This window comes from Pavona decussata, unplaced genomic scaffold (assembly GCF_977016875.1).
Source record: "Pavona decussata unplaced genomic scaffold, jaPavDecu1.1 SCAFFOLD_2, whole genome shotgun sequence".
Lineage (NCBI taxonomy): Eukaryota > Metazoa > Cnidaria > Anthozoa > Scleractinia > Agariciidae > Pavona > Pavona decussata.
This window is the reverse complement of record NW_028145426.1, coordinates 3,433,102-3,460,008: the sequence shown is the minus strand read 5'-3', so window position 1 is coordinate 3,460,008 and position 26,907 is coordinate 3,433,102. Positions and strand designations below refer to the sequence as shown.

General features: G+C 38.1%; 2 protein-coding genes across 9 annotated transcripts in view; both read right to left on the bottom strand.

Annotated features, from left to right (window-relative positions):
- LOC146490077 (short transient receptor potential channel 4-like) overlaps positions 1 to 20,346 on the bottom strand; it is a 32,428-nt gene extending 12,082 nt beyond the window's left edge. For 2 of the 7 annotated variants that reach the window (XM_085127319.1, XM_085127382.1), the window contains exons 1-8: positions 19,236 to 20,346; positions 16,489 to 16,831; positions 15,990 to 16,261; positions 15,290 to 15,489; positions 9,313 to 9,511; positions 7,482 to 7,661; positions 7,218 to 7,247; positions 6,415 to 6,444 (exon numbers count right to left, since the gene is read on the bottom strand). In XM_085127319.1, coding sequence (XP_084983445.1) covers positions 6,415 to 6,444; positions 7,218 to 7,247; positions 7,482 to 7,661; positions 9,313 to 9,511; positions 15,290 to 15,489; positions 15,990 to 16,261; positions 16,489 to 16,831; positions 19,236 to 20,102 — 2,121 coding nt within the window. In that variant the 5' untranslated portion in view covers positions 20,103 to 20,346. Of the gene's footprint in view, positions 1 to 4,805; positions 5,149 to 6,414; positions 6,445 to 7,217; positions 7,248 to 7,481; positions 7,662 to 9,312; positions 9,512 to 15,289; positions 15,490 to 15,989; positions 16,262 to 16,488; positions 16,832 to 19,235 lie in introns of those variants that run through there. The other 5 variants (XM_085127169.1, XM_085127250.1, XM_085127456.1 and 2 more) reach the window with 4 other exon arrangements.
- LOC146490076 (short transient receptor potential channel 4-like) overlaps positions 5,880 to 26,907 on the bottom strand; it is a 34,857-nt gene continuing 13,829 nt past the window's right edge. Inside the window, exon 8 of one of the 2 annotated variants that reach the window (XM_085127816.1) lies at positions 5,880 to 6,444. In XM_085127816.1, coding sequence (XP_084983942.1) covers positions 6,334 to 6,444 — 111 coding nt within the window. In that variant the 3' untranslated portion in view covers positions 5,880 to 6,333. Of the gene's footprint in view, positions 6,445 to 25,979; positions 26,543 to 26,907 lie in introns of those variants that run through there. The other variant, XM_085127681.1, reaches the window with a different exon arrangement.

The window sequence follows — 26,907 nt, the reverse complement described above, 5'->3', positions numbered from 1 at the left end:
ATTTTTGCATGTCTTTGCTTCAGCAAATCCCTTTCAATTAAAAGAAAAAAAAATATCATAGAAAAACTTCAAATGGTTTAAAGTAGGAAACACTCCTTTCAATTTTAAAATTTGCCAATGTTTCACACTCGTAGTATTAACAAAATGGATGCTAATTTAAACTTAAGGTCCTTTAAAAGCATCCTTTTACAAATTGATCTTCTTCAATGTTATATGATAATGATGTATTATTCAGTGAATGACACAGGCATACATGGAAAAAGGAAATGTGAGTGCTCCTATCAGGAGTCGAACCTAAGACCTTTACTAGTCCGGATGCTCTTCCACTGAGCTACAGGAGACTAGTGGTAGCTAAGGCAATTAAACTAGGTTCATGGGACATCCTGCATACTGCTAGGATTGAAATATCAATGTGTGGCATAGCATATGGTTATATGTTAGCTCACGTCACCTACCACACCCCAACTTCCCTAATCGATCTCCAGTTTCTGAATGCCATTCAGGAAGAGTGTTCAAAGAAAAACCTACCTCTTTCTCCTCGTTTCTCTGAAACCAAATCGAATAATACGTGAGCGAATGGTTAGCTACAATTCTGTCAGTAAGAATCTTTACCTCGGGCTCTAAGGGGTGCGGTTGAACTGTAGCTAAAGAGCGAAATTGTATAAAAATATTTGTTCCCCAGGAAAGTCCGTCTTAATCTGAAATTTGAAATGCATTATAACGGTAATGGTAACGTCCTTAAGAACGGTTTGCTGTAAGGACCGACTAAGCGTATACAAAATAGAAAAAACCGATTTTCCCAAACTTTGCCCGAGTAAAGGGCTTAGTGAACTACTTCTAAAAATATAAGTTTCGTTTTGTTTAGAGGTTTATTTATTTTGGGGGAATTTTTTTTAAATTTACCCATGGAGGCGGGCTAAAATCACGCCGAAGGAGGCACTTTTGTAGAAGCTCCCTTTTATACAAGGAGCCTTTTCTAGAAAAAATTAACCCAACAGAAGGAACAATTTTATTTTCTTAGATGACTAGTGGCGTTAAAGTTAAATAAAACGTAAACATGAATTTTTGACCAATTTTTTAAGTTGCGCCTTTTAACCGCTGATTATAACAACCTAATTTTTGCTAAATTCAAGGACAAAAAAAGCATTTTGGTACATCGCTTTGCCCTACGAAACTACACTCCGGGAAAACATAATCATTTCAACTAAACATTGATCGAATAAAAAATTTGGGTAAATTAAACAGCGAGTTCTCAGAACGTTTTCAAAACATGTCACTTCAGCAATTAAGAGCGACCTTCGACCTTTTATAGCGAGGGGAAATATAAACGAGAGCTCATAAACCTTGACTTTCCTTCGCCGAAAGACGCTTATTTTTACTCTGCTGGCACATTTTGAGTAAAGGAAAACTACACATTTGAATTTGAAGTTATGTACTAGCTATGAAAGATAATTTGAAAAGCAAAATTAGCAATTCAATTCGACCTTGCGTAGGCGGTTCCGATTTATTTACCACGAAATTGCGATTTTAAAGTCTGTTTATAACACAAATACGGCATCCACTACAAGGTAAACCTCATTCTACTGAATGATTAATAAATCCTTCTTACCTTAGAGATCTTTTCTTGACTAAAAAAAGACATAGCCTGCATTCATTGCAAAATTATTAAGCCGCCCGATCGCTAAACGATTAACCAAATAAAGCCACAGGAATCCCACTGTATAAAATTGTACAATACCGGGACCGCACAGCTCTTTTTATTTATTTAACAGTGATTCGTTTTGCACTGTACTGTCCATTAATAATGAACTACCTTTATATGACAAACGTTGCGACTTGTCAGATCTCCGTGACATTTAGGAAACTGCGATAAAAATGGGAATGATATAGGCTAATTCCACATTGTGGCTGTACCCATTTTTTCTTTCTTGTGATCTTACCACTTGCTGTCAATCCAACGAAGTCATAAGTGAAAAAAGATACAGAGATAGAAATAAATTCCTTGCATCACAAACAAGTAATAATTATAACAAAACAATAAACTTGAACCAAAACTATAGATAGGGATACGGCGACTGTCTCGGGTGAGTAGTAATATGAGGTGCTACAACCTTGGGTGGAATCCGTCTGTAGACGCCCCAAAAAAGCCGTTAGCATGTATAGATGATATTCCCTTCTCCCCTTACACTGACGTCCCATGCCATGCCCATCCAATGGTAGCGGCACAGATCCTCTTATTTGAACGCCATCTGATACCAAATGTGTCCCGATGTCTCGGTCAAATAGTGAGCTCAAGGTGACTTTCCCTTTTCTCAAAAATGCCTTTGAAGGTAAAACAGTCAATTACTACAGGTACTTTACCTTGCTTTTTACCTTGGAAATTTTAACATATAGAAAATAGAATGCATTAATGTTTTATTCACCACCGCCCACATTTGTTGTCCCCCCCCCCCCCGCCTCCGCCCCCGACCTGAATGAATTAATAAATTCAATTTATTTCTCTTGTCACATACATTCGGTTCTTTGAAGGCCCGCAAATCTAATAAGTCACGTTCTCTTCTTGTGAAACAAACAAGGCTATCATGCTCGTCCGTACATCTTTTGTGGTTTTAGGCAAAAAATCCTTCTTCACGGACTTAGGTATTGATGATCAGGGAAACTTTTCGCTTTGTATATTTATAAAGCAACAAGAAAGCTTTTTGCCTTTACGTTTGCCGTAGCTTAGTTGTTTCGTGACTTTTAAACAAGTTTTAATTAAATTAAATTATTTTAAGCGTTTCGTAAACGCATCGAAAACATCGCAATGTTTACTAACCTTTGCGGCCTTTGACCTCTGTTAAGTTCGCTACAGAAGGGTTTTGGTTTAAAAATTACTCCTTAGAAGATGTTCAAGCTTTAAAGATAAACGAAAACTTACTGATCCGTGACGATTCTTGATATAAAAAACGCAAATCATATACAAATTTAACCACGTTAGCTGAGTTAGAGGTTAATATTGTAACTTTCAACGTTAAAAAAGAAGGAAAAGAAAAGAAAAAAAACTCTCTTTGTTTTGAGAGTAAATATTTTAAAATTAATTTATGTTGGGCATTCATATACACAGTACACACCACTAAAACATACCTGCCCGTGCCGAAAACAACTTTGCTTCAGTCTTACATAGCGTCTTGAGTGTTGCAATAACGCAGATGCCCTTGCGTGGATTTGGTACACTTTGCAAGGATTAAGCTTTTCACATTGGCTAAATTGTTCACACTTGAACCACATGTTCCCCCTACAATCTACCCATATTCACACACAGCCATATATAAGCACCACTGACTCCGGTGGTCGTAGCCAACCACGAAAAAATCCACTGTACACTCAGCAAGTACAACGTGCAACGAACAAAAGAAGTTAGCTTTCGGGACACGGCGCTCTTTTCAATTTACGTGATCTTTAAGTAGTTAAGATATTACATCTTAGTGTCCGAAAAGGAAAAAAGGCGTTTTGAATTGACGTGTCATAGTAATACCGAAATATGTAAGTACACATCTCAGTACGAAATGTACTCCTGGCATTCCTGTGGTTTCGTTAACTTGTCTTTGGCTTGAGGCGTTCCGCGATCTCGGTCAATACACTTTTGCAATGAACACGGACCGTGTTTTTTAGGCAGGAAAAGATCTCTAAGGTAAGAAGGATTTATTAATCATTCAGTAGAATGAGGTTTACCTTGAAGTTGATGCCGTATTTGTATTGTAAACAGGCTTTAAAATCGCAATTTCGTAGTAAACAAATCGGAACCGCCTACTCAAAGTCGAATTGAATTGCTTATTTTACTTTTCAAATTATCTTTCATAGCTAGTACATAACTTCAAATTCAAATGTGTAGTTTTCCTTTACTCAAAATGTGCCAGCAGAGTAAAAATAAGCGTCTTTCGGCGAAGGAAAGTCAAGGTTTATGAGCTCTCGTTTATATTTCCTCTGGATATAAAAGGTCAAAGGTCGCTCTTAACTGCTGAAGTGACATGTTTTGAAAACGCTCTGAGAACTCGCTGTTTAATTTACCCCAATTTTTTATTCGATCAATGTTTAGTTGAAATGATTATGTTTTCCCGGAGTGTAGTTTCGTAGGGCAAAGCGATGTACCAAAATGCTTTTTTTGTCCTTGAATTTAGCCAAAATTAGGTTGTTATAATCAGCGGTTAAAAGGCGCAACTTAAAAAATTGGTCAAAAATTCATGTTTACGTTTTATTTAACTTTAACGCCGCTAGTCATCTAAGAAAATAAAATTGTTCCTTCTGTTGGGTTAATTTTTTCTAGAAAAGGCTCCTTGTATAAAAGGGAGCTTCTACAAAAGTGCCTCCTTCGGCGTGATTTTAGCCCGCCTCCATGGGTAAATTTAAAAAAAATTCCCCCAAAATAAATAAAGCTCTAAACAAAATGAAACTTATATTTTTAGAGGTAGTTCACCAAGCCCTTTATTCTGGCAAAGTTAGGGGAAATCGGTTTTTTCTATTTTGTATACGCTTAGTCGGTTCTTACAGCAAACCGTTCTTAAGCGACGGACAAAAAACAGTTCTTTCCTACTTTAATCAAGTTCGCTCCAAAGGCGCCTCTGGGTGCCGCTTTCCGTGCATTTCTGATCTTATCTAACTACCCTAACTATGAAATATAAGAGCAAATAGCAATGTAAGTAGCAGGCGATCGTTTCAAACATTTTGAATTTCTTAAAAGTGGTTTCTTTAACGTATTCTAAGAGTTTCTTTAAGAAGGAAGTAATGCTGAGGTTTCGTTACCACGATAACAAACATACATGTAAAAACTCATTTAGAGAAAAAATATTTGAAAGAAAGGTTTTAATACAAGTGAATAATTTGAAAAGAATTGATTCAAAAATGGAAGCTTTGTTTCCAGCTAAAGTATGTACAGTTATTGTTTGGCCTTTTACTTGGCAAAATTTGTCTTAATTTTCTTAAACCCTCAGCGAGATAACAATCGTGTGAAATAGTGTTGATCCGGCTAAGAAGCGTTTTGCTCGTGAAAACAGGACAAAGTTAATGTGCGGCCTTTGCAGATCACTAGACGATGACAAGCGTTTTCTGATCACTTGCAGTAAGAAAAGATTGTCCACATACCTCCCGGTTGGCTGCTTCTTCGTCCCCTTGCTGTAAATGAGCACAAATTGGAATGTAAGGAAAATAATGATCAACCGATCAACCACACTGAGACGTCTCAATAAATGCGAGTTACTTGGCAGTTCAACAATCAGACACAATTTTAAAAGGTGGTAAGAGTTTAAGGAAGAGTTGTTTGAACTAGCGCAAAGACATGTTTCGATGAAAACATGCATTGTTCTGTTTCCATGGATAGACATGAAAACGTTTAACCTGATTGGTATTTTAGTTCCAAATACTCATCAAAGTTTGTTTAGGACTTCATTTTAACGGCTTTTTGCAAATGAAAATGGCATCCGACTCTAATGGCAACATTTTATGTTGTGAAAAAGAAAAATGCAAAAAAAAAACACAGAGAGATTTAAGGCTCGACGTTTCGGAGTCATCTTGACTCCATTATCAAGAGAAAAAATCAGTTTGTGAACGCGGATATTTAAATAGGCTAGAGCTGAAAATTAACATATTAATAGATGGTTAAACAAGTACTTTAGCGCGAATTGAATCAGTTTGCACGATCAGTTCTGGTTTCAGTTTGCGTAGGAATAGCATCTCATGAATGAGGCAATCAAATTTGCTGGTGCATTTCGCCATTACGTGAAACCGCTCTAAAAAACGCTGTGTTATCTGGTCATTATGTTGAAGATGGTAGTGTTTGTAAATGGAAGACGACTTTCTTTCTTTCTGAACGTCAAGATGACTCCGAAACGTCGAACCTTAAATCGCGCTGTAATTTTTGCATGTCTTTGCTTCAGCAAATCCCTTTCAATTAAAAGAAAAAAAAATATCATAGAAAAACTTCAAATGGTTTAAAGTAGGAAACACTCCTTTCAATTTTAAAATTTGCCAATGTTTCACACTCGTAGTATTAACAAAATGGATGCTAATTTAAACTTAAGGTCCTTTAAAAGCATCCTTTTACAAATTGATCTTCTTCAATGTTATATGATAATGATGTATTATTCAGTGAATGACACAGGCATACATGGAAAAAGGAAATGTGAGTGCTCCTATCAGGAGTCGAACCTAAGACCTTTACTAGTCCGGATGCTCTTCCACTGAGCTACAGGAGACTAGTGGTAGCTAAGGCAATTAAACTAGGTTCATGGGACATCCTGCATACTGCTAGGATTGAAATATCAATGTGTGGCATAGCATATGGTTATATGTTAGCTCACGTCACCTACCACACCCCAACTTCCCTAATCGATCTCCAGTTTCTGAATGCCATTCAGGAAGAGTGTTCAAAGAAAAACCTACCGGCTCTTTCCTTATCTTCTCCTCGTTTCTCTGAAACCAAATCGAATAATACGTGAGCGAATGGTTAGCTACAATTCTGTCAGTAAGAATCTTTACCTCGGGCTCTGAGGGGTGCGGTTGAACTGTAGCTAAAGAGCGAAATTGTATAAAAATATTTGTTCCCCAGGAAAGTCCGTCTTAATCTGAAATTTGAAATGCATTATAACGGTAATGGTAACGTCCTTAAGCGACGGACAAACAACAGTTCTTTCCTACTTTAATCAAGTTCGCTCCAAAGGCGCCTCTGGGTGCCGCTTTCCGTGCATTTCTGATCTTATCTAACTACCCTAACTATGAAATATAAGAGCAAATAGCAATGTAAGTAGCAGGCGATCGTTTCAAACATTTTGAATTTCTTAAAAGTGGTTTCTTTAACGTATTCTAAGAGTTTCTTTAAGAAGGAAGTAATGCTGAGGTTTCGTTACCACGATAACAAACATACATGTAAAAACTCATTTAGAGAAAAAATATTTGAAAGAAAGGTTTTAATACAAGTGAATAATTTGAAAAGAATTGATTCAAAAATGGAAGCTTTGTTTCCAGCTAAAGTATGTACAGTTATTGTTTGGCCTTTTACTTGGCGAAATTTGTCTTAATTTTCTTAAACCCTCAGCGAGATAACAATCGTGTGAAATAGTGTTGATCCGGCTAAGAAGCGTTTTGCTCGTGAAAACAGGACAAAGTTAATGTGCGGCCTTTGCAGATCACTAGACGATGACAAGCGTTTTCTGATCACTTGCAGTAAGAAAAGATTGTCCACATACCTCCCGGTTGGCTGCTTCCACGTCCCCTTGCTATAAATGAGCACAAATCGGAATGTAAGGAAAATAATGATCAACCGATCAACCACACTGAGTCGTCTCAATAAATGCGAGTTACTTGGCAGTTCAACAATCAGACACAATTTTAAAAGGTGGTAAGAGTTTAAGGAAGAGTTGTTTGAACTAGCGCAAAGACATGTTTCGATGAAAACATGCATTTACTGACCAAGAAAATATTTTGTTGGCATACAAACATCAAATTCCTACCTCGTTACAGCACTGGCATTTCTTTTTTAAGAATCCAAAGCATCTGACAGAAGGTTTTACAATCAAGACATACAAGATGTAGTAGGGAATGTTTAATGGCACCGGCATCGTGTTGCCTTTGTCGATCGACTCTAGCCACATCTGAGCTCTTGAGAACTTCCACTCTACGTCTGCATTTCCCTATAAACAACAACAGCAGTAGAAAACATATTTATTGTAATTTTTTCAAGATCACTCGCCAAAATGCAGTTCGAGCAGTATGAGGCAAGAAAGGATTGATTACTACTATAGGTCCCCCACCCTCCCCGCTTCTTCCTTCCCTTCACTGTACCGAGCTGTTCCCTAAGATAGCCACATATCTGATAACGGATCTGTGGATTTTGCCTCTTTTTACTCCAGCCCGTTACGTTGCGTCACACCGATCAAAACTGGTCTCAAGCTTCTGCCTGTTCAAAGCTGGAAAGTCGACAGCTGTACACTGCACAGGAAGTGGCCGTGTAAAGTCCACAACAAATGAAAGGTTCAGACCTCAACCTGAACCCCTGGAATGAGGTTTTTGTAAACCCGCCAGTCCAAAATAGGGTGTTGTAGGTATGGTGAAGTCAAATTATCAATGCTTTGATCTTGTAACCTCGGCAGACATGACAATAACTGATGGTTTGAAATGGAATGCACACGTCGACATCAAAATTAAAACCTTGCAAGCGCCCTTATCAATTATTAAGGCGACCAAAAATGCCCTGATCTAAATGACAAATCTGCAATGAAGGTTTATTGAAAATGTATCAAGTACATCTTGGAGGAGTCTTGGCAGACTTTTCACTGTAGCCTGACACAGTGCCTGTCTGGCGGCACTGAGGGCATCCAAAACATAAACTTGAACTCAGGATCATCTTCTCTGCTGCTGACCCATACTATGATGTAGCCTTAAAAAGCACCACCCTGAAAACACATTTTACGAGGAAATCGGAATTACAAGTACGTCTGAGGGTGTTTAATTAAATAGCGGAAGATAGCCAGCAACAACAACAACAGCGATAGCAGTTAAAGCAACAGAATTGCTTGTGGAATCGTGTATCTCACTAAAGTTTAAAAACATGCATTAATATTAATAACAATTATATACATAATCTTACACATTAAACACAGGTATGTTGTAATTTTAAGGCGAGTAGGAAAGAGCAGAATCTTCATACACAACATTAATTTAAGGATTCCACACGTCTTTTATAGTTTATTATGCAGGCCAAGCCAACTTATAAAGGCTTATCATATTTTACACCTATTCTAAGTTTATGTTAGAGTTTTCTTCCCTAAATAGTTATGTAGACCGTAAGCAATATCAATAGCAGCTTATTTTTTTTTTTTGCAAGTCAATTGTTATGTCTTGGCCTATTCATATTTAAGTCATAGGTTCGACTCCTGTTGGGAGGACTCGGATTTCCTTTGTGCGAGTATGATTGTGTCACTGATTCAAAAACATAGTCTCTCACAGTTACCTTTTGTATGTTTGTAAATTCTATGTCAATACTAATAGCCCATTTTACAGTTGTGTATAAGTGACCTGACCTTGGATTGGAAGCACTGCTTTTCATGTGTAGATCATGCTTTTCTTATGCTAACCGGTTTGCATCTACATATGAAAAGCACTGAGGTTTGTATCAAAACAAGGTCACCCCCAGCCTCGCTTCCAATCCAAGACCAGGACACTAAGCACACAACTGTAAAATGGCCTATCCAGTTTTCGGAATGCGATAATTGACGTTCAAAAAACGATTTCAAATTTCAGAGAGTAAACATTTGTGAATAAACAGTACACTTTTACTCTCACCATGATTCTTTCATAGGAGTTGTTCATCATGGCGATCAACATGTTCAGACCAACAATCACCATGCAGATCACATAAACTGCAAAAAACAGTCTGCCAAATACAGCTGTAAGATGAAAACCAGGATCTTTCACGGTAATTTTCTCTTCTTCAACTTGGCCAAGTAGCAACCAAAAGAGACCAATGAACGCGTTGACATGACTGCAAAGGAGAAAATAAAATGTTATTATTACGACAGTTGTAAAAACGTACGTACGCCATAAGGTTATACATAGACTGGGGCGTTATTATTATTATTATTATTATTATTATTATTATTATTATTATTATTATTATTATTATTTTAGTTGTTTTATTGCAAACACAATACAAGAATACAAGAAAACACACCGCCCACAAGGATTACAATACAATGTTAATATTATGTAAAAACAATAAAGCTACGAACAATACAGTACTTACACTAGCAAAGACAAAGGTGACAAGGTAACAAATAAGGGATATTGCGTCAGCAGTGAAAAAAGGAGAGGTTGGGTTTTTTTATAGGGACTTGCACGTTTTTCCAAAAGGTATTTGTTACCGGGCAATGCCAGAAAAGGTGAATTAGCGTTTCCTGGGCTTTTTGGAAAAAGCAACAAAGATCTGTGTCTAAAACTTTAATTTTAAACAAAACGGAATTTGTTGCAATTCTCCTGTGCAGGAACTTTTAACTTAAATTTTTTAAGTCTACGCTCAAAGTGTATTTCCTAGGTAATAAATAAATTGACCTACAGTCAAGATTCACATCCTTAAAATAATAGAAAATAAAATGTTAGCTTTGGGAAAGTCTCCGTTTCTAAAGTGACTGCTTGTTACAGTAATAATACTGATAATAGTAAAGTTTTCCCGTTTGCATAAATGTTAAAATACCCAGACACTTAAACCTACAGCGCCCAAATGTGTTTAATTCTGACCCCAGCTAAGTGAAAGGGGAATGTTTAGAAAACGGCCCTTTCCTAATGGGAATTCAATCATCAGTACTGTGGTTTTAAGGCTGGAGTCAAACTAAGTTGACTTTTCAGAACTGTTAACATTTTGGTTAATACTTCATGTATCTTTTAATTCCGGGGTAAAACGGCATAAATCTTCAATCAAAGGACCTGTGAGGCAACTCGTGAGGATGAATTGTTTGTTTATTATTGTTTTTTCTTGAAAGCACCTGGACAGGGCTGTTGGTAAATTAGGCTTTATGCAAAGCTATTGTGTTGGTGATTGGAAGGTACGTAGAGAGATCGATTCCCAGTAATAGCACATGACTTTTCGTGAAGATGCGTAGCGTGGAATCGAGTTATAGTAGATATGGGGAAATTAGGGTGGGTGGTTTGATCCTTCCATCCCAAATAAACCTCGATTGGTCATTCCGCTGACCAATTAAGACTTGAGAAAGAAAAACAGTATACTTAAAAACAGCGAGAGCACATACTTGATGGCGGCCTTCGCGACTGAAAATACTAGCAGCTCGCCTCGCAAATAAGAACGTTTTGTCACGAGCTTTATCCGGTTAAAATTTGTTAGGTCAGCCATGCAATCATTTGGCAGCACATGGCATTGCAATAATTTTTAAAGAACTCCAATAGAAATCCTTTTCGTTCTTTCTCCGCCTAATCGGGAATGCGCATGCAGTCATGTTTGAAAATATTCATATCCAATACAATTTAAGAACGAGTATTTATAATTGCAAACGTAGAATCGATATGTAAATTTTCATCGCGATAACCATAATGAAACCTAGTGGAAGTATGAGAAAAATTGCTGTATATTTAGTTGATGTAATATGTCGTGGTTTCAAGGAATGGAGTTTAGGGAACCAATGAAATTTCAGAAATTTTTCAGCCAGAAGTATAAGGTTTACAACCACAATTTAAGAGCCGTCCTCTGTAAATATCGACTATCGTCGTTTGGACGAGAAAAAAAGAAATCCCTCAAACTTTCTCAGAAGAATGGTCTATATAAGTGATTCACATAAATATAACTTTCAGCTCTGTTCGATTCGTATTTTAGCTGTAGTGCGACCATCTTGGTTTTACCGCTCTGAGAGGGCTTTTAGCGGCCATTTTAGGCCACACTTTTAAGAATTTGCCTTACAAAGAAAGCGTTACAAATCCGAACAAAATCTCATTATTCGAGACAAGCAAATGTTTGTTGTTGTGTTGAGAAGCTTTTTTGGGAATTTGATCGAAATCTGATTTTTTTACAAAATTTTTAATTTCTTCCCTATTGAACTACTCTTCAAGTGCCAAAAAAATGGCCAAGTTTAAAGGAAAAATATCGCTAAAGATACATTAGTTGGCATCCTAAAACAGCATCCCGGTTAAAGAACAATGTCTTGTCTGTAAGAATATGCAATAAAATTTTTGGGCAGTTAAAAAGAGAAAATTATAGAAGAAGAAGTTTTAACTGTACTTTTGTCAACAAACACCGCCTTCGTAATTAGCATAACAACATGAAAATAACGATTTACTAAGAAAACAATGATAAATTCCACTTACCTCGTGAAATATCGAGAACCGAATGTTTCAAAATATATCAATTTATAGTTTCAGTCGGATACAGCCGCATTTTCGATGATTTGTTGTGCGAAATCTCCGTAATACACCGCAGCCGTTAAACTGAGTTGAATTCTTCAAAGTCCGTCAGGACAACCATCGGCCGAAAAATTGCCTTCCGCCCCATGAGCTGCCGTGTGCAAGGTGCCAAATATTTCTATGTTATCCTTAATGACCAAAACTTCTTTCAGCAACCATTGAAATCCTGCTTTTAACTGGAGATTCTCGTCAAGAAATCGTTTATGTTCCGTTGACCTTCCGCCGTTATTAAACAAAGAGATTGCGTTACAGAAACACGCGCACATCCAGACGGGCTCGGGTGGGGGTGGGGAGGAAACAAAAATGGAACAGCTCCTAAATTAAAAAAAAGGGGGGACTTTCATGATTACTGTAAAAGCTATTTTATGCATTTCGGGTACTAAATAGGAAACTGCTGTCCCAGAATAATGTGGAATATGATATGTGCTCTATTTCTTTGGTTGGGGCGTGGGAGGGTGGGGGGGGGGGGGGGGGCTGGCAAGTAAAACACTAATTTACAGCATCAGTTGATCGTTGCTCCTCTGTTTCGGGTTCATACATGTTCACAACTATCCCAAGCTCACTGACAGCTATATATTTGTAATATTAGGTAACAATGAAAAAGTTATATTCACCGGCACGTAAAATTAATATGAGGGTTTGTATGGGATTACATATATCCCCTATTATAATCAGGGATACATGAAGTACATACCCCATTTATACTACCGTCCCACCAACTCCGTACTTCTTCTTATATGAATTTTTTTCGGATAGAATGTAATTTCATTTTATATAAATATACACACTTTTTTTTTCATTTTTCCTTTATTTTTATTAATTTTTTTTTCGTGTTCCGGGATGTTCCGGGATGTTCCGGAATGTTCCGGAATGTTTCATGTTCCGGTTTTATCGACGGCCCTTAATGCACACGTGTACGTCCCCAGCTTCAATATCCATTTAATACACTATCACTTTAATAAAAAAAATGAAATGAATGCATTAGTACAAATTGTATACACTGTATGGGCGTCAATGAAATTAGCACTTTCCCACGGTCTCCTGGGACGTGATTAATAAATGCCGCAGACCAAATTTCATAAGGAAGAAAATTTGATAAGGAAGAAGTTATGAGATTCAAATACGTGTTTTTCAAAAGCATTAGTTTAGAGAGTACGATCTAATGGGACAGTTTGCTTCTTACTAAGTTACACGCTTTTCACTCCGCAAATGCTTCTATTTTTAGCGTCTTCGTGTGAAAAAGTGTAATGAAGTGTAATTGCAGGTGATAACTTGTGATCCGAAATGGCATGGAAACCAGGTTGTGAATTTCGTGGGGGAGTTCAAAATAAATGTATTCGCTTCAAGGAATGAATACTTATGATTTGTACTTTGGTGTTTCTTAAGAGAAAACTAGTAAAATAAATATCAAAATACTCATACTATACCTGCCCTTGCTAGAAGCAATTGTGCCTCGGTTTTTAAAGAGGCGTCCCAAACGTGCAGTGCTTTTAAATGGACGCTCATGTCCCCTCGGCAGTCACTCAGTAGGACACACTGCACATTTTTATCGTTTTGGGTACTGGATCCGCAGGTACCTCCAACATACGACGAGTAGCCACAGGTGGCCATGACCAGGAATTCTCCACGTACCAATTAAAAGTGCGGCTACTAAGCCATTCGCTTTACGCGTGTCACGAAAAGAATGTACATATTAAAACTGGAAACAATACGTTTTGATTGACATATTATATTTCTATGGTTCTCTTTTGCGACCCAAACGACTTAAAATATTAAACCCGAAATAAAATGAAAATTAGCCACACCTATGAAATTTAATTTGATGTAGTCATTAATATGTAAATCTACTTAACGATCGGCTTCGCGTTTCCGCAGGGCAATTTGATCACAGTGAGAGAGGGAAAAAAACATGAAACTAATTGTCGACGAAAGTTCCAGAAGTCCATTTTTGCCCCTAGATCTACCACAAAATATTTGAACTCGCTGGAAAAGGTACCCATCTAAATAAGAGACCATGACTTTACAGAGGGTACATTGTACTTCCTACTACGCCAGAAACCAGAAAAAATATATAACCTACACAAATTTCTCAACGTTCCCCAAAGTCACTAGTCATGTTCCATTATTCCGAGAAAGGTGTTTAATTTATAGCCCCGAATAGGCGAATAATAGCTAACGCTTTCGCAGCATCTTACAAGCTAAGGTCTGTGACATCTTTATTTCCTCCCCACCTCTACCCCACCCCCACCCCAGCCCGTCTGGATGTGCGCGTGTTTCTGTAACGCAATCTCATTGTTTAATCACGGCGGAAGGTCAACGGAACATAAACGATTTCTTGACGAGAATCTCCAGTTAAAAGCAGGATTTCAATGGTTGCTGAAAGAAGTTTTGGTCATTAAGGATAACATAGAAATATTTGGCACCTTGCACACGGCAGCTCATGGGGCGGAAGGCAATTTTTCGGCCGATGGTTGTCCTGACGGACTTTGAAGAATTCAACTCAGGTTAACGGCTGCGGTGTATTACGGAGATTTCGCACAACAAATCATCGAAAATGCGGCTGTATCCGACTGAAACTATAAATTGATATATTTTGAAATATTCAGTTCTCGATATTTCACGAGGTAAGTGGAATTTATCATCATTTTCTTAGTAAATCGTTATTTTCATGTTGTTATGCTAATTACGAAGGCGGTGTTTGTTGACAAAAATACAGTTAAAACTTCTTCTTCTATAATTTTCTCTTTTTAACTGCCCAAAAATTTTATTGCATATTCTTACAGACAAGACATTGTTCTTTAACCGGGATGCTGTTTTAGGATGCCAACTAATGTATCTTTAGCGATATTTTCCTTTAAACTTGGCCATTTTTTGGGCACTTGAAGAGTAGTTCAATAGGGAAGAAATTAAAAATTTTGTAAAAAAATCAGATTTCGATCAAATTCCCAAAAAAGCTTCTCAACACAACAACAAACATTTGCTTGTCTCGAATAATGAGATTTTGTTCGGATTTGTAACGCTTTCTTTGTAAGGCAAATTCTTAAAAGTGTGGCCTAAAATGGCCGCTAAAAGCCCTCTCAGAGCGGTAAAACCAAGATGGTCGCACTACAGCTAAAATACGAATCGAACAGAGCTGAAAGTTATATTTATGTGAATCACTTATATAGACCATTCTTCTGAGAAAGTTTGAGGGATTTCTTTTTTTCTCGTCCAAACGACGATAGTCGATATTTACAGAGGACGGCTCTTAAGCACTAGGAGACATGATCATGCTTGTGTACAAATGTGTACACATCTTTTGGCTTCATTAACTGTCGCACCATGAGTTGAGTTTAGACAACCTACATTCACTCACTTGGCGTAAGGATGGTCCTGCTGATAGTGAGACATGTTCTGCGCTTTTAGTTCAATCTGTGAGGCGACGTAGTAGGAGTACACCTTGACCATACCAGTGGCGAACGAGATATAAAGCAGAAGGAAGATAACAAGAAATCGCCAAACATCTTTTAGCATCTTGTACAGCGATAGCTGCAAGGGACCCAATACTGAGTCTATCTGTAAAATGTTGGTAAAGACAAAGTTACGAGACTCTGGCAACATTTAGATTGCAGTCAAGAGGGGAGCCTCCCTTGACTGCCTGGAATAATAATCCATAACGGTGCGTATTTTTTCTTGGACACGGACGATAGTGTGGGGACGCCAAGCAAAAATACATATCGAGCAGCTGGGTGCAAAACAGGCGGGTTGTTTCGGTAGCAAACATGGAATGCAAAAAAAAAAAAAAAAAAAGGGAGAAAGATCATAACGTTAGTTCCAACGTGTTCATCAAAGTTATTCGGTGCACAAACTCACTGCTTTCTAACAAAAGTAGGGCCGAAGGAAATGAAATTTTATTTATTTGTTTATCTATTTATATTTTTCACGCTTAGGACATAAACGTTACAGATACAAAAACAAAGCAAAAGAAGAAAACATCGGTCAAGGTTCAAAAGTTCAGAAAGTTTTCCCGCCTCACAAACAGCCAGAAACTTGCTTGGTGTCGCTTAACTTCTTACCTGGAAAATATGCGTCAGGTGAAAGAAGGCCATCACGGTCGCACTTGCGTATATGACATCAGCCACAACAAAACCTGGTTCCTGTGGTTTCCATTTTTTTCCACTGAAGCCCCATGTACAAAGCCATACTACGTCAGCCATCAAAAATGTAATTATTATCACCATGTCCACGACATTCCACCATTTTGACATGTAATTATAAACGCCCTGTCTCCAGGCCTCCAGGAATTCCTGCACAAGGAGGCCGATCACAAAAGCAAGTACCACGTAGTCTGGATTAAGACAATAAGATATTTCAGCATGATGTTAGTATTTCTTCATTGGTTGTGACTAATTTTTAGCCAATTTGGATGGGGTTTTTTTTTGAGATTTTGGATAAATCGAGAAATTCGAAATAATGTGACAGACCTCAACCGGAGCAAAAACAGAGGAAATAAAAACAGATTTCCAGTACGAACTTAAATACAAAAGATTCCAATAAAAGAATCACGTGACTTACCGATGGACACCAGTCCAGTCTTAGTTGTTGCAAAATCCTGCTCAAACGAGGTTACTATTACAAATGAAAGAAACACAAGGTACCACGTTGTGTGATTGATAAACTTGGAATAGGGATGTTCATAGAACTTTCTTAACTTCCACCACCTTCCTCCATCTCTTTCACAACAACGACATTTTCCTGCCAGCCGAAGAGGAATATAAAAGCAACTTGTTATCATGACAATGACAAGCTGGATGAATGACCAGGCGATTTTGGGTGCTCGTCCAACATTCTGCCAGTGCGGCCACTTGAAGTAAACTATCTCATTAAGAATATACTGGCATTTGGGACTCGCCACAAACTGCAAATTGGGAGGAGACAAAATGAACGAAATGAATTCAGCAGTTACTCTTGTCTCAAATCAATAATTTTATAACGTATCGCTCACTAGGCTCCACAAAAACTAGTCACGGAGAAACGAGTCACAAGAAAAAGTATACGTTCATAAAATGGAAAACGAGAACGTGAAAAATTAAAAGATGAAATTAAGTGATAGAAAACAACTAACGAGAAAATCGATGTGGACAAATGACAAATAGATTGATGCTTTTAATCACTCAGTCTGAAAGTGTGATAATTATTATCAGCCGGCAGATTCTCAAAATTAAATGGAGTAAGTATTATTGCATGTTTTATCTGAGCTGATTTTCCAAAATTTGGTCACAAAGTCAAAGGAACCACATCTAGCAGTTACCACTGCAATGACACCCACCCCTGGCTGGACTGCTGCTCCAGCTACCCCAGAATACACAGGACTGGGAGAGGCTGCCTGAGATTGAAAGAAACCGACATGTTCTTTAGAGACCACAAAAAGAAGTCTCCTTGACTGGAGAATGGCTGACAAAATTCAGTCGAGACAACATAAGTGGCCAATTCATCCACACCCGTCCCCTCTCCAGCTTTAGACTCCTAGGGTGCGTTCGATTGGGAAATCCGGATTTAGATTTTTAGCACCCCTAAACCCTCTAATTTCATCGGTTCTCAAGTGGCATAGCAGTTGACGCCCCTCTACACCCCCCCACCCCCCAATCTCAAGTTCGTCTGCCTTTGAGCTGAAAACTTGTAGCCACCTTTTGAAAAATCAGCTCAGATATTTCTCCCTTAGTTTCCGTCTCGTCATCGAAAGTTGCTGTGGAACCACATCACTACGAGTATCTACAAACACTTGTGAAGTTGATTTTGTAAACTTTTACGCTTTGTAGGTTACTAGCCAGAATATAAATTCTTTATCATATTTTCTAATCATAACATAAACGACAATACTGTCAGCTATGACTTTCCTTCACAATAGCGCCGAGCACGCATGACTTTCCAAGAATTTAATGTTTGCTGTTCTTGTGACAGCACATCAATCATTGGGAGCCAGAGAAAACTGACCTGTGTGCTCATACCTCTAACATCCTAGCTTATCTGACCGCCGTGTTTCATGTTTACCTCTCTTTACGCCTGGGCATTGAAAGTTTCTGTGGCGTCTTAAACAATTTTTAAAAACACTTTTGCAGTTGATTTTGAAAACGCTTGCACTTTGCAGGTCGCTATTCAGTGCTAGCTTTCACTGTCATGCCATTGAAAAAAACAAATCGAAAGCATTCTATGAATAAGGTAAAGAAATTGACATGTGTTAGATGATAAATAAATAAGGAAATTGTCCAAGTGTCAGGTCTGTTTCGGTAATCTGTACTCGAGTTATTCGACAAAATGGTTCACTCAAATTTGTAAAACTTAGTATGGAAACGCGTTGTTGCATGGTGTGTCTGTGAGGGCACCAACATGGCGGCCGCAAATAGGAAAAAAACATATGGAGTTCACTTCTGCCAGAAAAGAGGTTTGTTTTCCCTTGTGAATGTTCGAATGTTTAGATAAATATTTCTCCACAAACTTTAATTTATTAGAATGCTGAAAATCACCCGAAGAGTCATTTTTAAGATACGGAACAGCTCTGTTACCGCCGTCCTCCTGGTGTCACGCACGATGAAAACTCGGAAATGAAACTGTTCTATTTTCAAAAATAAGTACGACATCGAGCTAAGAAATTGTGAAACAACGTATTTCTAGTCAGTCCTCCCTTGAATAAAGCTAACAATTTTGTAGGCCTCCCGGTTTTGAATTCTAGAATTTGGTGACGTCACGTGAAAAATAACAATAATCTAAAACATTAATTTTCTATCATATTTCCTAATCAAAACATAAACGGCAATTTACATCACACTAGCGCCGAGCACTCACGACTTTCCAAGAATTAAATATTTACTCTTCTTTTGCAACATATCAATCACTGAGATCCCGAGAAAGCTATTCACCGGTCTAAAAGTTCTTTCTCCACCGAAACGATCAAAACCCTTCAAACATCCCTGTTTCAAAATGCAAAACGGGTATCATAAAAAGAAATCACTGTCCCCAATATTCGTTTCCTTGGCTGGTCAATTTTGACTAGATACAGTTGTATTCCCATAAAGTTATGCTGAAGCATCTTTTTACCGAAAAATGTTCTCATTCCATCATTTGTTCACAACATCAAAATTTGATACTCGGCACTGGATAACAAGACGCACAAAAACCTTCAAGATTCGGAGAAAAATGTCACCCGCGTGACTAGTCCTTAAAAGAATTAATGTATGGCTTTTGATTGCTTCTCTTTTCACCCTTATGTATAAAACATGGTTGCTATAGTTAGGAGGTCAGAAATCATAAAATAAAACACAAACCCGCTTTCTTTGTTTGTCAGCAGCAATCTTGAGTAGGCTCAGACTCTGGTTGAAATCTTCGGGTCTCTCCTGCAGCAAACATCCAGTTCCTTCCACGTCCATTATCACGTGCAGTTGTTCCAAATTGCTTTCTTCAACAACATCAGCGGCGAATTTCTCATATTCCTCTGCTCGCTTTGTGTACTCATCTCTGCTGTAGTGATGCTCATACGAGGCAATTTTCTCCAGAAGATGTGCATCATGGAGGGCAGCTTCTATTACGTCTTCCAACTTACTTTCTTTTGCCGTTGTTTCGTCTTTCTCAGCATTAGCTGTTTCGTTTTGGGGGCTGTTTCGCCACAACCACTCCAAGCTAATGTACAGTGGGTCGGTTAAAATTTTGATCCATTCTTGCTCCTCTTTGTTTTGAAATACCACTGGTGGCTGTTTATCATCACAGCAATTACTACAACTTTTGCACCCACCAGTACAATTTAGTTGACTCCTTAGTTTGCTCCACAAGCTCTTGAAAAGACCTATTTCCTTCAGACGCTCGTTTTCAGCGACAGATTCATTGAGATTTTCAAGTGTCTTCATGTCATTTTCTTTACCTTCGACTATTAGCTTCAAAACATCACCAGCGTCTTTCCTCTCGAGCGCTTTCAACAGTTTCTGCCTGTGGGATGGTGATTCAGTTGAATTATTATCTTTATCGTTTTCTGTTGCCCTCTTCGCTGTGTCAGTCGCACTCTTGATCAGCGACAGATGCTTGATCACTTCCTCTTTTGTTCCATTCCTCACTGAATCGAGAAACTCTGAATAAATGTCAAAGCCACTTTCCTCTTCTTGGTGCTGGACGTGGCTTGCGAACCCTTTCTCAGGCTCCATCCTTTTGTCCAAACTGAGTTGAGAACGCAAAGATACACCCTGGCTATGTACAGTGTGCAGATGTCATAAATTTTCAAAGCAGTTTCTTTAAAGTAAGTTTTTATCGGATTACAACCGACAGTCGTTTCTCAAAAAACGAACTAAGCCCTGCCCCAGGCTATGATCAAATGTCATGTCGTTGTTAACACAAAGCCGGTATTCAATCGACCAAGGTATTGAACAATGTTAAAGACGACATTGAGTCGAGCTTTCATTTGTTATTTATTGATCTGTTGAGTTCCAAGAATTTAGATTAACGTAAAACAAAGACCGGAAGTAAAACTTAAGCGGAATTCATTTTCTGGATGTTGGCTGTATTTAGATCCTCATAACTGACATAGTAATGCTACACATTTGTCCGTATTGTGGGTGATGGTAAATAGTCATGAGCTCTGACTGCGCTCCTTACGTTGGGCTGTTATCTATGGCGTTCCATCCCTGACAATTATCGAACTAACAATACAATATTCAATAATGCAATACCACATCTGCCGAGGAGCATTAACTCATCGTTATTCTCTGTGCGAGTACGATATGCGTTATATGAGAGTGCAACATTTTCTTGCACATCATACAGCATGTGTACGAACTTTACTTCCCAAAGCGATAGTATACTAAATTTGCAACATCCCAATAAATCAAGCGAGAATAGAATTTTACAACTCAAATGTTAATCACGTGTTTGTCGACGACCGTGAGCTACAGGGAAAGCAACATGTAATCTGCCCGACCAACATCGGTCCGTGTGGCGGAGCAGCTATCAGATTTGACCCAAGAATCAAAAAATATATATGTCTGCCACAGGCAAAGTTCAAACGTTAAGAAGGAAAATAAAACTTCCCGAAAAATCTAAAGAAAGATTAGTTTCTCGATTCGAAAAGAAAACAATGTGAATTGCGAAAAATTCCTTTTGAAATTCAACCCCGTTTGTTTCCTGTTCTTTACTGGTTTGTTTAGTAACAAATTGGACAGTCCACTTTACCTTCGCCCCACTTCTTTTCTCGTATTGTGTTCCCTCAGGAAATTTTTTTTTTTTTTTCGATCTATTAAATAAAGCTCTAGGGAAAGCCGGTTTGAGAGTTTACACCACAACGTAATTTTGTAAAATAAATTTTATTTTACTGGATCATCTTACGTAATTCATCAGCTCCACGAGTAGCAGCCACCAATGGTTAGTGAAATTTGACAAATTTTTTCATTGAAAGTATAAAATATAGATCAGGAGGTGAGAGTAAGTTGTAAAGCGTTGGAGAAACCAGCTCATGTAAAAAGTGAATAAATAAACTTCATGACATAGTTCAGACATATCAATTAAGTACATTCTACTTTTTTTATATAATAACGTCTAATTTTGGAGCTGAGGCTGAACTTTTTTATATTTTTTTTGCGATTTGAGGCTGAAAACGTTCTTAAGATGTTCTTAAATTACATGCTATATACTACATGTATTTCAGTAAATCCGCAATGCAGACCTGACGAGGAAATTCGTCAAAGTACATTGCCTGCTGAGATATGGTATCAAGAACTGCTGATTATGACAAACCGAGATGTGTGTCACCATTGTTAATGTTATACAAAACATGCCCTTAAGTATTTTGGTTAATTTACATTTGTTACCTTGATTTTATATACAGATTAGAAAAATAAGAACGTTCTTACTACGTTCATAAAATTTTGGTTAATTTCAGCCTCGAAGGTTCTTATAAAAGAAAACAGATTGTATACATTTTACATTTTAATCAGAGAAAGCAAGTTGCTTTTTTTTTTCATAGGCACCTGCCAGACCAGCGTTTGCCTGAGGTCCCGTTGCACTGATGAAGATGGAACTGAAAAAGCACAAAAAGCCAAAATCAAATGTAAAGTGAGTTGAAATAAACGACTGGCTCTCTGTTCTTGAAAATCATTGTAGTTTGGAATAACGCTGCTGCAATGTGTTGGACAGTGTTTGGAACTGAATACTGGACATCAACAACTTCAGTCCGAATTCTGGTTACAAGATGTCTGGGGTTATGTCCTTTGACTTACACAGCAGCAAATCCACAATTTAAGGGCGACTCTTTCTAAAATCCTCATATTCAATTTTCATATGAAAAATAGATTTTGCTGGTAGTTCTTCCATCGACCTTTTTTTGGCAAATATGAACGGCGAAATTTAATTTTCTTAACCTCTAAATCATAAGCTTTAATAACTGTAATAAATCTGAGGGCACAAAGTGTATCTACTTAGAGCACTTATCGCAACATATGACTGAATTAGCCTACGTTCAGAAGAATAAATTGCAAAAGTGGCTCCTACTCACAGGGTCTTTTACATATTTGTGGAAAGTTCCATCTATCTTCTGTGAAAATCTCTTTGTACACTTGGCTGCAATCCAGTTTCTGTTCCAGTGAGATTTAAAAGTTCTGACATTTAACTAGCACGGGGTAATTTCTATCGAACATGTCATCAGCGAATGTTCGCAACAAACCAAGAAAAGAGATAACTATCGCTTTGAAGTTTCTACGACAAGATTTAAACATTTCTTACCAATTATGACAGTAATAAAAACGCAGGAAGAGTTTCATTAAAGCTGTCATGTAGCGAGGTAAGTCCATTACAATGCAACGAATTTACTGTCAATCATTTTTTCTTAGCCACTGACCAGTTCGTTTGTTGGCTCAAGAACTTTAAATTTCCCGGCACCATGCGTTTTCCGTCACTTAACTTAAAAAAAAAAATGTTTTCGTTCGATGACATAGGTAACGCTGTCAAAGAAGAAGATTGGTTGCAGCAAGTGGATAACTGTCAGTCCAGCATTCAATATACTACGATGCTTATAATCTTTGTGATTTGTATGAGGAACAGAAGCTGATTGGTCATCAAGATGAATTACTGCAACTCAACTAATGTCTAGCAACCACTGATGAAACTATGAGCGGAAATCCCGTCATTCTTCCTCGTCAAATCGGATTTCGTATTCAGGAGGAGGCTCGTGAGAAGAAGTTACACTCTGGAAGTACTCAAACCCTCATATATTTAAAACAAGTGTACTGGATCATATAAGGAAGAAGTGCTGTGAAGAGAGTAATCATCAAAGTATCGCATCTGTCGGTATTTAAACACCAACGCCCTCGTGAAAAAAATGGCCCTTCTCCCAGAGGAACGAGGCATGCTACCCCAGAAAATTTTGAAATCTAGACGCTCGGAAATGCTATTTTCAGCATTCTCCACGAGATATTTGGTCAAAACATCGATCTCGATCAAGTGTAAAATGACAGGTATTTTTAGAGCTTACAGCAATATTTTTCAAGGTTTTGTTTAAGTTGATACACATATCTCGGCCTAAGTACACTAAACATGTATCGCTAACTAACCGCATTAGTCTATTTCCTGTTTAAAAGATGTCTTCAGTTGGACTTTCGTTTAAACAACGTGCCGTTCCTTAACAGCCTTAAAGCCTTTACAGAGATTTTGCGCCAAATGTCTGAACACGAAGGTAGCATGCACTCACCAGCTGTAGCACGCGCGGTGTAACCGGGGTTTTCACGGAACAATTTTGTGCAATGGTCTTCTCACCGTAAGTCGCAATAACTATGTTTTTCTTGCTCAATTTCTCCAAATCTAGCCGGACAACCAAATTTATCCTTAATTCTACGAGGAATCATTGAAATTACGCTTTTATAACATAGAAGGCAAAATTTTCTTAAAACCATCGAGGAGCTTCCTAAAATAGTCACAGTAAAACACTCACCCGTACGCAAGCAAACAAACATATTATTTAATTTTTCGTAGCGTACAAAACAAACAAAACTGACGAAACGAGTAACCATTATACATATGTAATTAGGAGAGAATACAAGTTTAATTCAGGAGCAAACTAACAACGATAAAACTAAATGTTAGGCATCAATTAATTGTTCATCTGCGCTGTAAAACTGCATGAAAATCACACAAGTATAGATCGATAAAAATGGCAAACGGTGGATCCAAAGCAGGAACTTGGGGAGTAATTTCTTCCACTGAATTAAACCTGCTTCTTCCTCCCATTAAAAGGACACTTTTATGCTTGGTTACCGTTTATTGTAAGAAGAAGTAGGGAGGTGAAAGCACTTGGCCGCCATGACTGATTTCAGTTTCTCAACCAAATAATCTTTTGCCGTTTCTTGTAAGACACACGAAAATTGACCTTTAGGAATTTCCTTTCTAGCTACAGCACTTGATTTCCATGTTTTTTATGGCTCCTCGAAGAAGTCGTTGTTTTTGGACACAATGAAGAAACCATAGAAAATATCGAACTGGCGGGCTCACCCAATCAGCAGCGAGTATTTTCGCCCCTCAACCAATCAGGAGTAAGTAATTTTGCCCTCGATGAGAGGAAAGTTAAGACAAAATACCCTCTGTTACAACAAATCAGCAATCAGCAGGTAATTTTGCACTCTGCATTACATTGGTATTGTTATTGTTGATGAGCAATTTGCAGCATATGCAGTAAAAATATATAACCGCAGAAAGGATGGGGAACTTGTAACGTTAATTCTTTTATACAATAAACAGACCTCTATAAATGCTATTAAAGAAAGGAATTGTGGAGCTCCGCTTTTAGGCTTGGTTAAATATATAGATATTACAGAAACTCTGAACAACACTTAAAGTTCAACGAAGTTCCTTTTTCCTTTTTCAAAGTCTCTACAAGTCTTCCATGAAGACAACTGATCTGTTTCTGAGTAAAACACAAGGACTCTCGAGCTCAAACTTCAATATCCTAAACATCAAAATATAAAAATTTTATGACCACTTATACTACAGAGAACATTTGCTGGAAAGGAGTTACTAAACTTAGAACGAACTTAAAACGAAGAACTCTTTACTGCATCTGATAGGCTTGTATTCTGATACTCGCTTCAATTTCCTTAAAAGGGAAAAATCCAGTACACTAAAAAGAAGTACTTCTGCTTCATCTGAATCAAACTAAAGATCACGCTATAATAAAGTCTGACTTCTCATAGGGCTTGAAACTAACAGATAACGTCATCTGACATCAAGCGTGACCGTGGAGAGCTGCTCGGCATTCCTTAAATTACTTTAACTCAGCTCACCTTCAATGCCAGTGAGAACTTGTCACAGTCGCTCTAAGAAGAAAAAGAAGAAGATTAGCATGAGCTTGCGATAAGCTGAGAATATATCATGATCTCTTTTCCACTAGCTAGATGTCCCAACAACACAGCTCTTTAACCCCTCTTTAACACCTCTCCAAACTTACAGTATCAAATCAACCGAATGTCTGTTTCTAAGATTGCGGAAGAACGTGTCATTGAGGAGCACGTCAAATCTACTGTTTTGTAGAAAATCGACGACCGGCAATTTGGAACTATCCCTCACTCGTGTACTGTGCATGCGCTTATTAGCATGACACCCAACTGGTATCCTGGTACCGATGGCAACGGTGCCACAGCTCGGGTGGTGATGTTCGATTTCCGCAAAGCGGTCGTTTTAATCGATCATAACATCCAGGCGAGAAAACTTTCAACATACGATATCTCGAAGCGGATTCTTAGAATCGATTTTAGTAGGTAATTTAATCAAGCTACTTTTCAGCCGCATTTAATTTTTTTTTTTTTTAGAATGTTTAATTTTTTTTTTTTTGGGGGGGGGGGGGGGGAGAATATTCTTTGTATGGGAATTTAGTTTTCCCCAATTATTCTCCGGTCATGCGCTTTTTATAACATTTGAAATTTCATTTTTTTTATTGTACATATACTAGCATGGCAAAGCATTATTAAACATTAAATGTAAACATTAAACAAGAGCTGGATCATTGATTTCCTGATTGATAGAAAGCAACGAGTCAAACTGGCGCAGGACTGTTTGTCCGAATGGCTTCCCGTGTCCGCCGGTGTTCCCCAGGGGGACCAAACTAGGCCCCTGGTTGTTTTTGATAATGATAAATGACTTTGACGCGCCGGGTGACTTGTGGAAATACGTAGACGACACTACGATCTCGGAATTGGTGGGGAAGGGTCAAGAGAGCAACATCCAACCTGTTGTAGACACTATCGCCTGTCAATCTACTTGTGAGGGTTTTCAGCTGAACGAAAGCAAATGTAAGGAACTGAGGATCAGTTTCGCAAAGGACAAGCCCGACTTTGAGCCGATTGTAGTTAATGGGAAGTCCTTAGAGACAGTGCTTAGAGACAGTGTTTAAGTTCTAGGCCTAAACATCAGTTGTGATCTAAGATGGAGCGTACATATTTAGGAGTTGGTCAAGAAGGCCTCCTCTAGATTGTATTTTTTGAGGCAGCTAAAGAGATGTTCCATTGCATCAAGTGAGCCAACACTGTTGTATGTCACCTGTATACGTTCCATCCTAGATTACGCCTGCCAAGTCTACCATCGTGCTCTACCTGAATACTTCAGTGACGACCTAGAGAGATTGCAAAAACGGGCTCTTAGGATCATCTATCCCGGTCTGTCATCCCGGAGGGGGGGGGGGGACTTCCTTATAAGAGGCTAATGGGGATGTGCCGCTGGATGGAGTCGCATTTTCACGACTGGATTGACTAGAATGGGGTTGCATTTTCAATAGAATTACTAGAATGGGGTCGCACATTTTCGGATTTTTGGGGTAAGAAAATTCTATTACGTAGGGAGTCAAAATGGTCTCGGCTAAAAAAGTCAGAAAGTTGTTGTTTATTAAATGTAAGAATCACCTCGCATTACATTCTGTTCTTGAAACCACAACTTCAATAAACCAGTTACACAATAGCACAAAACCACCGGTCCAGAACA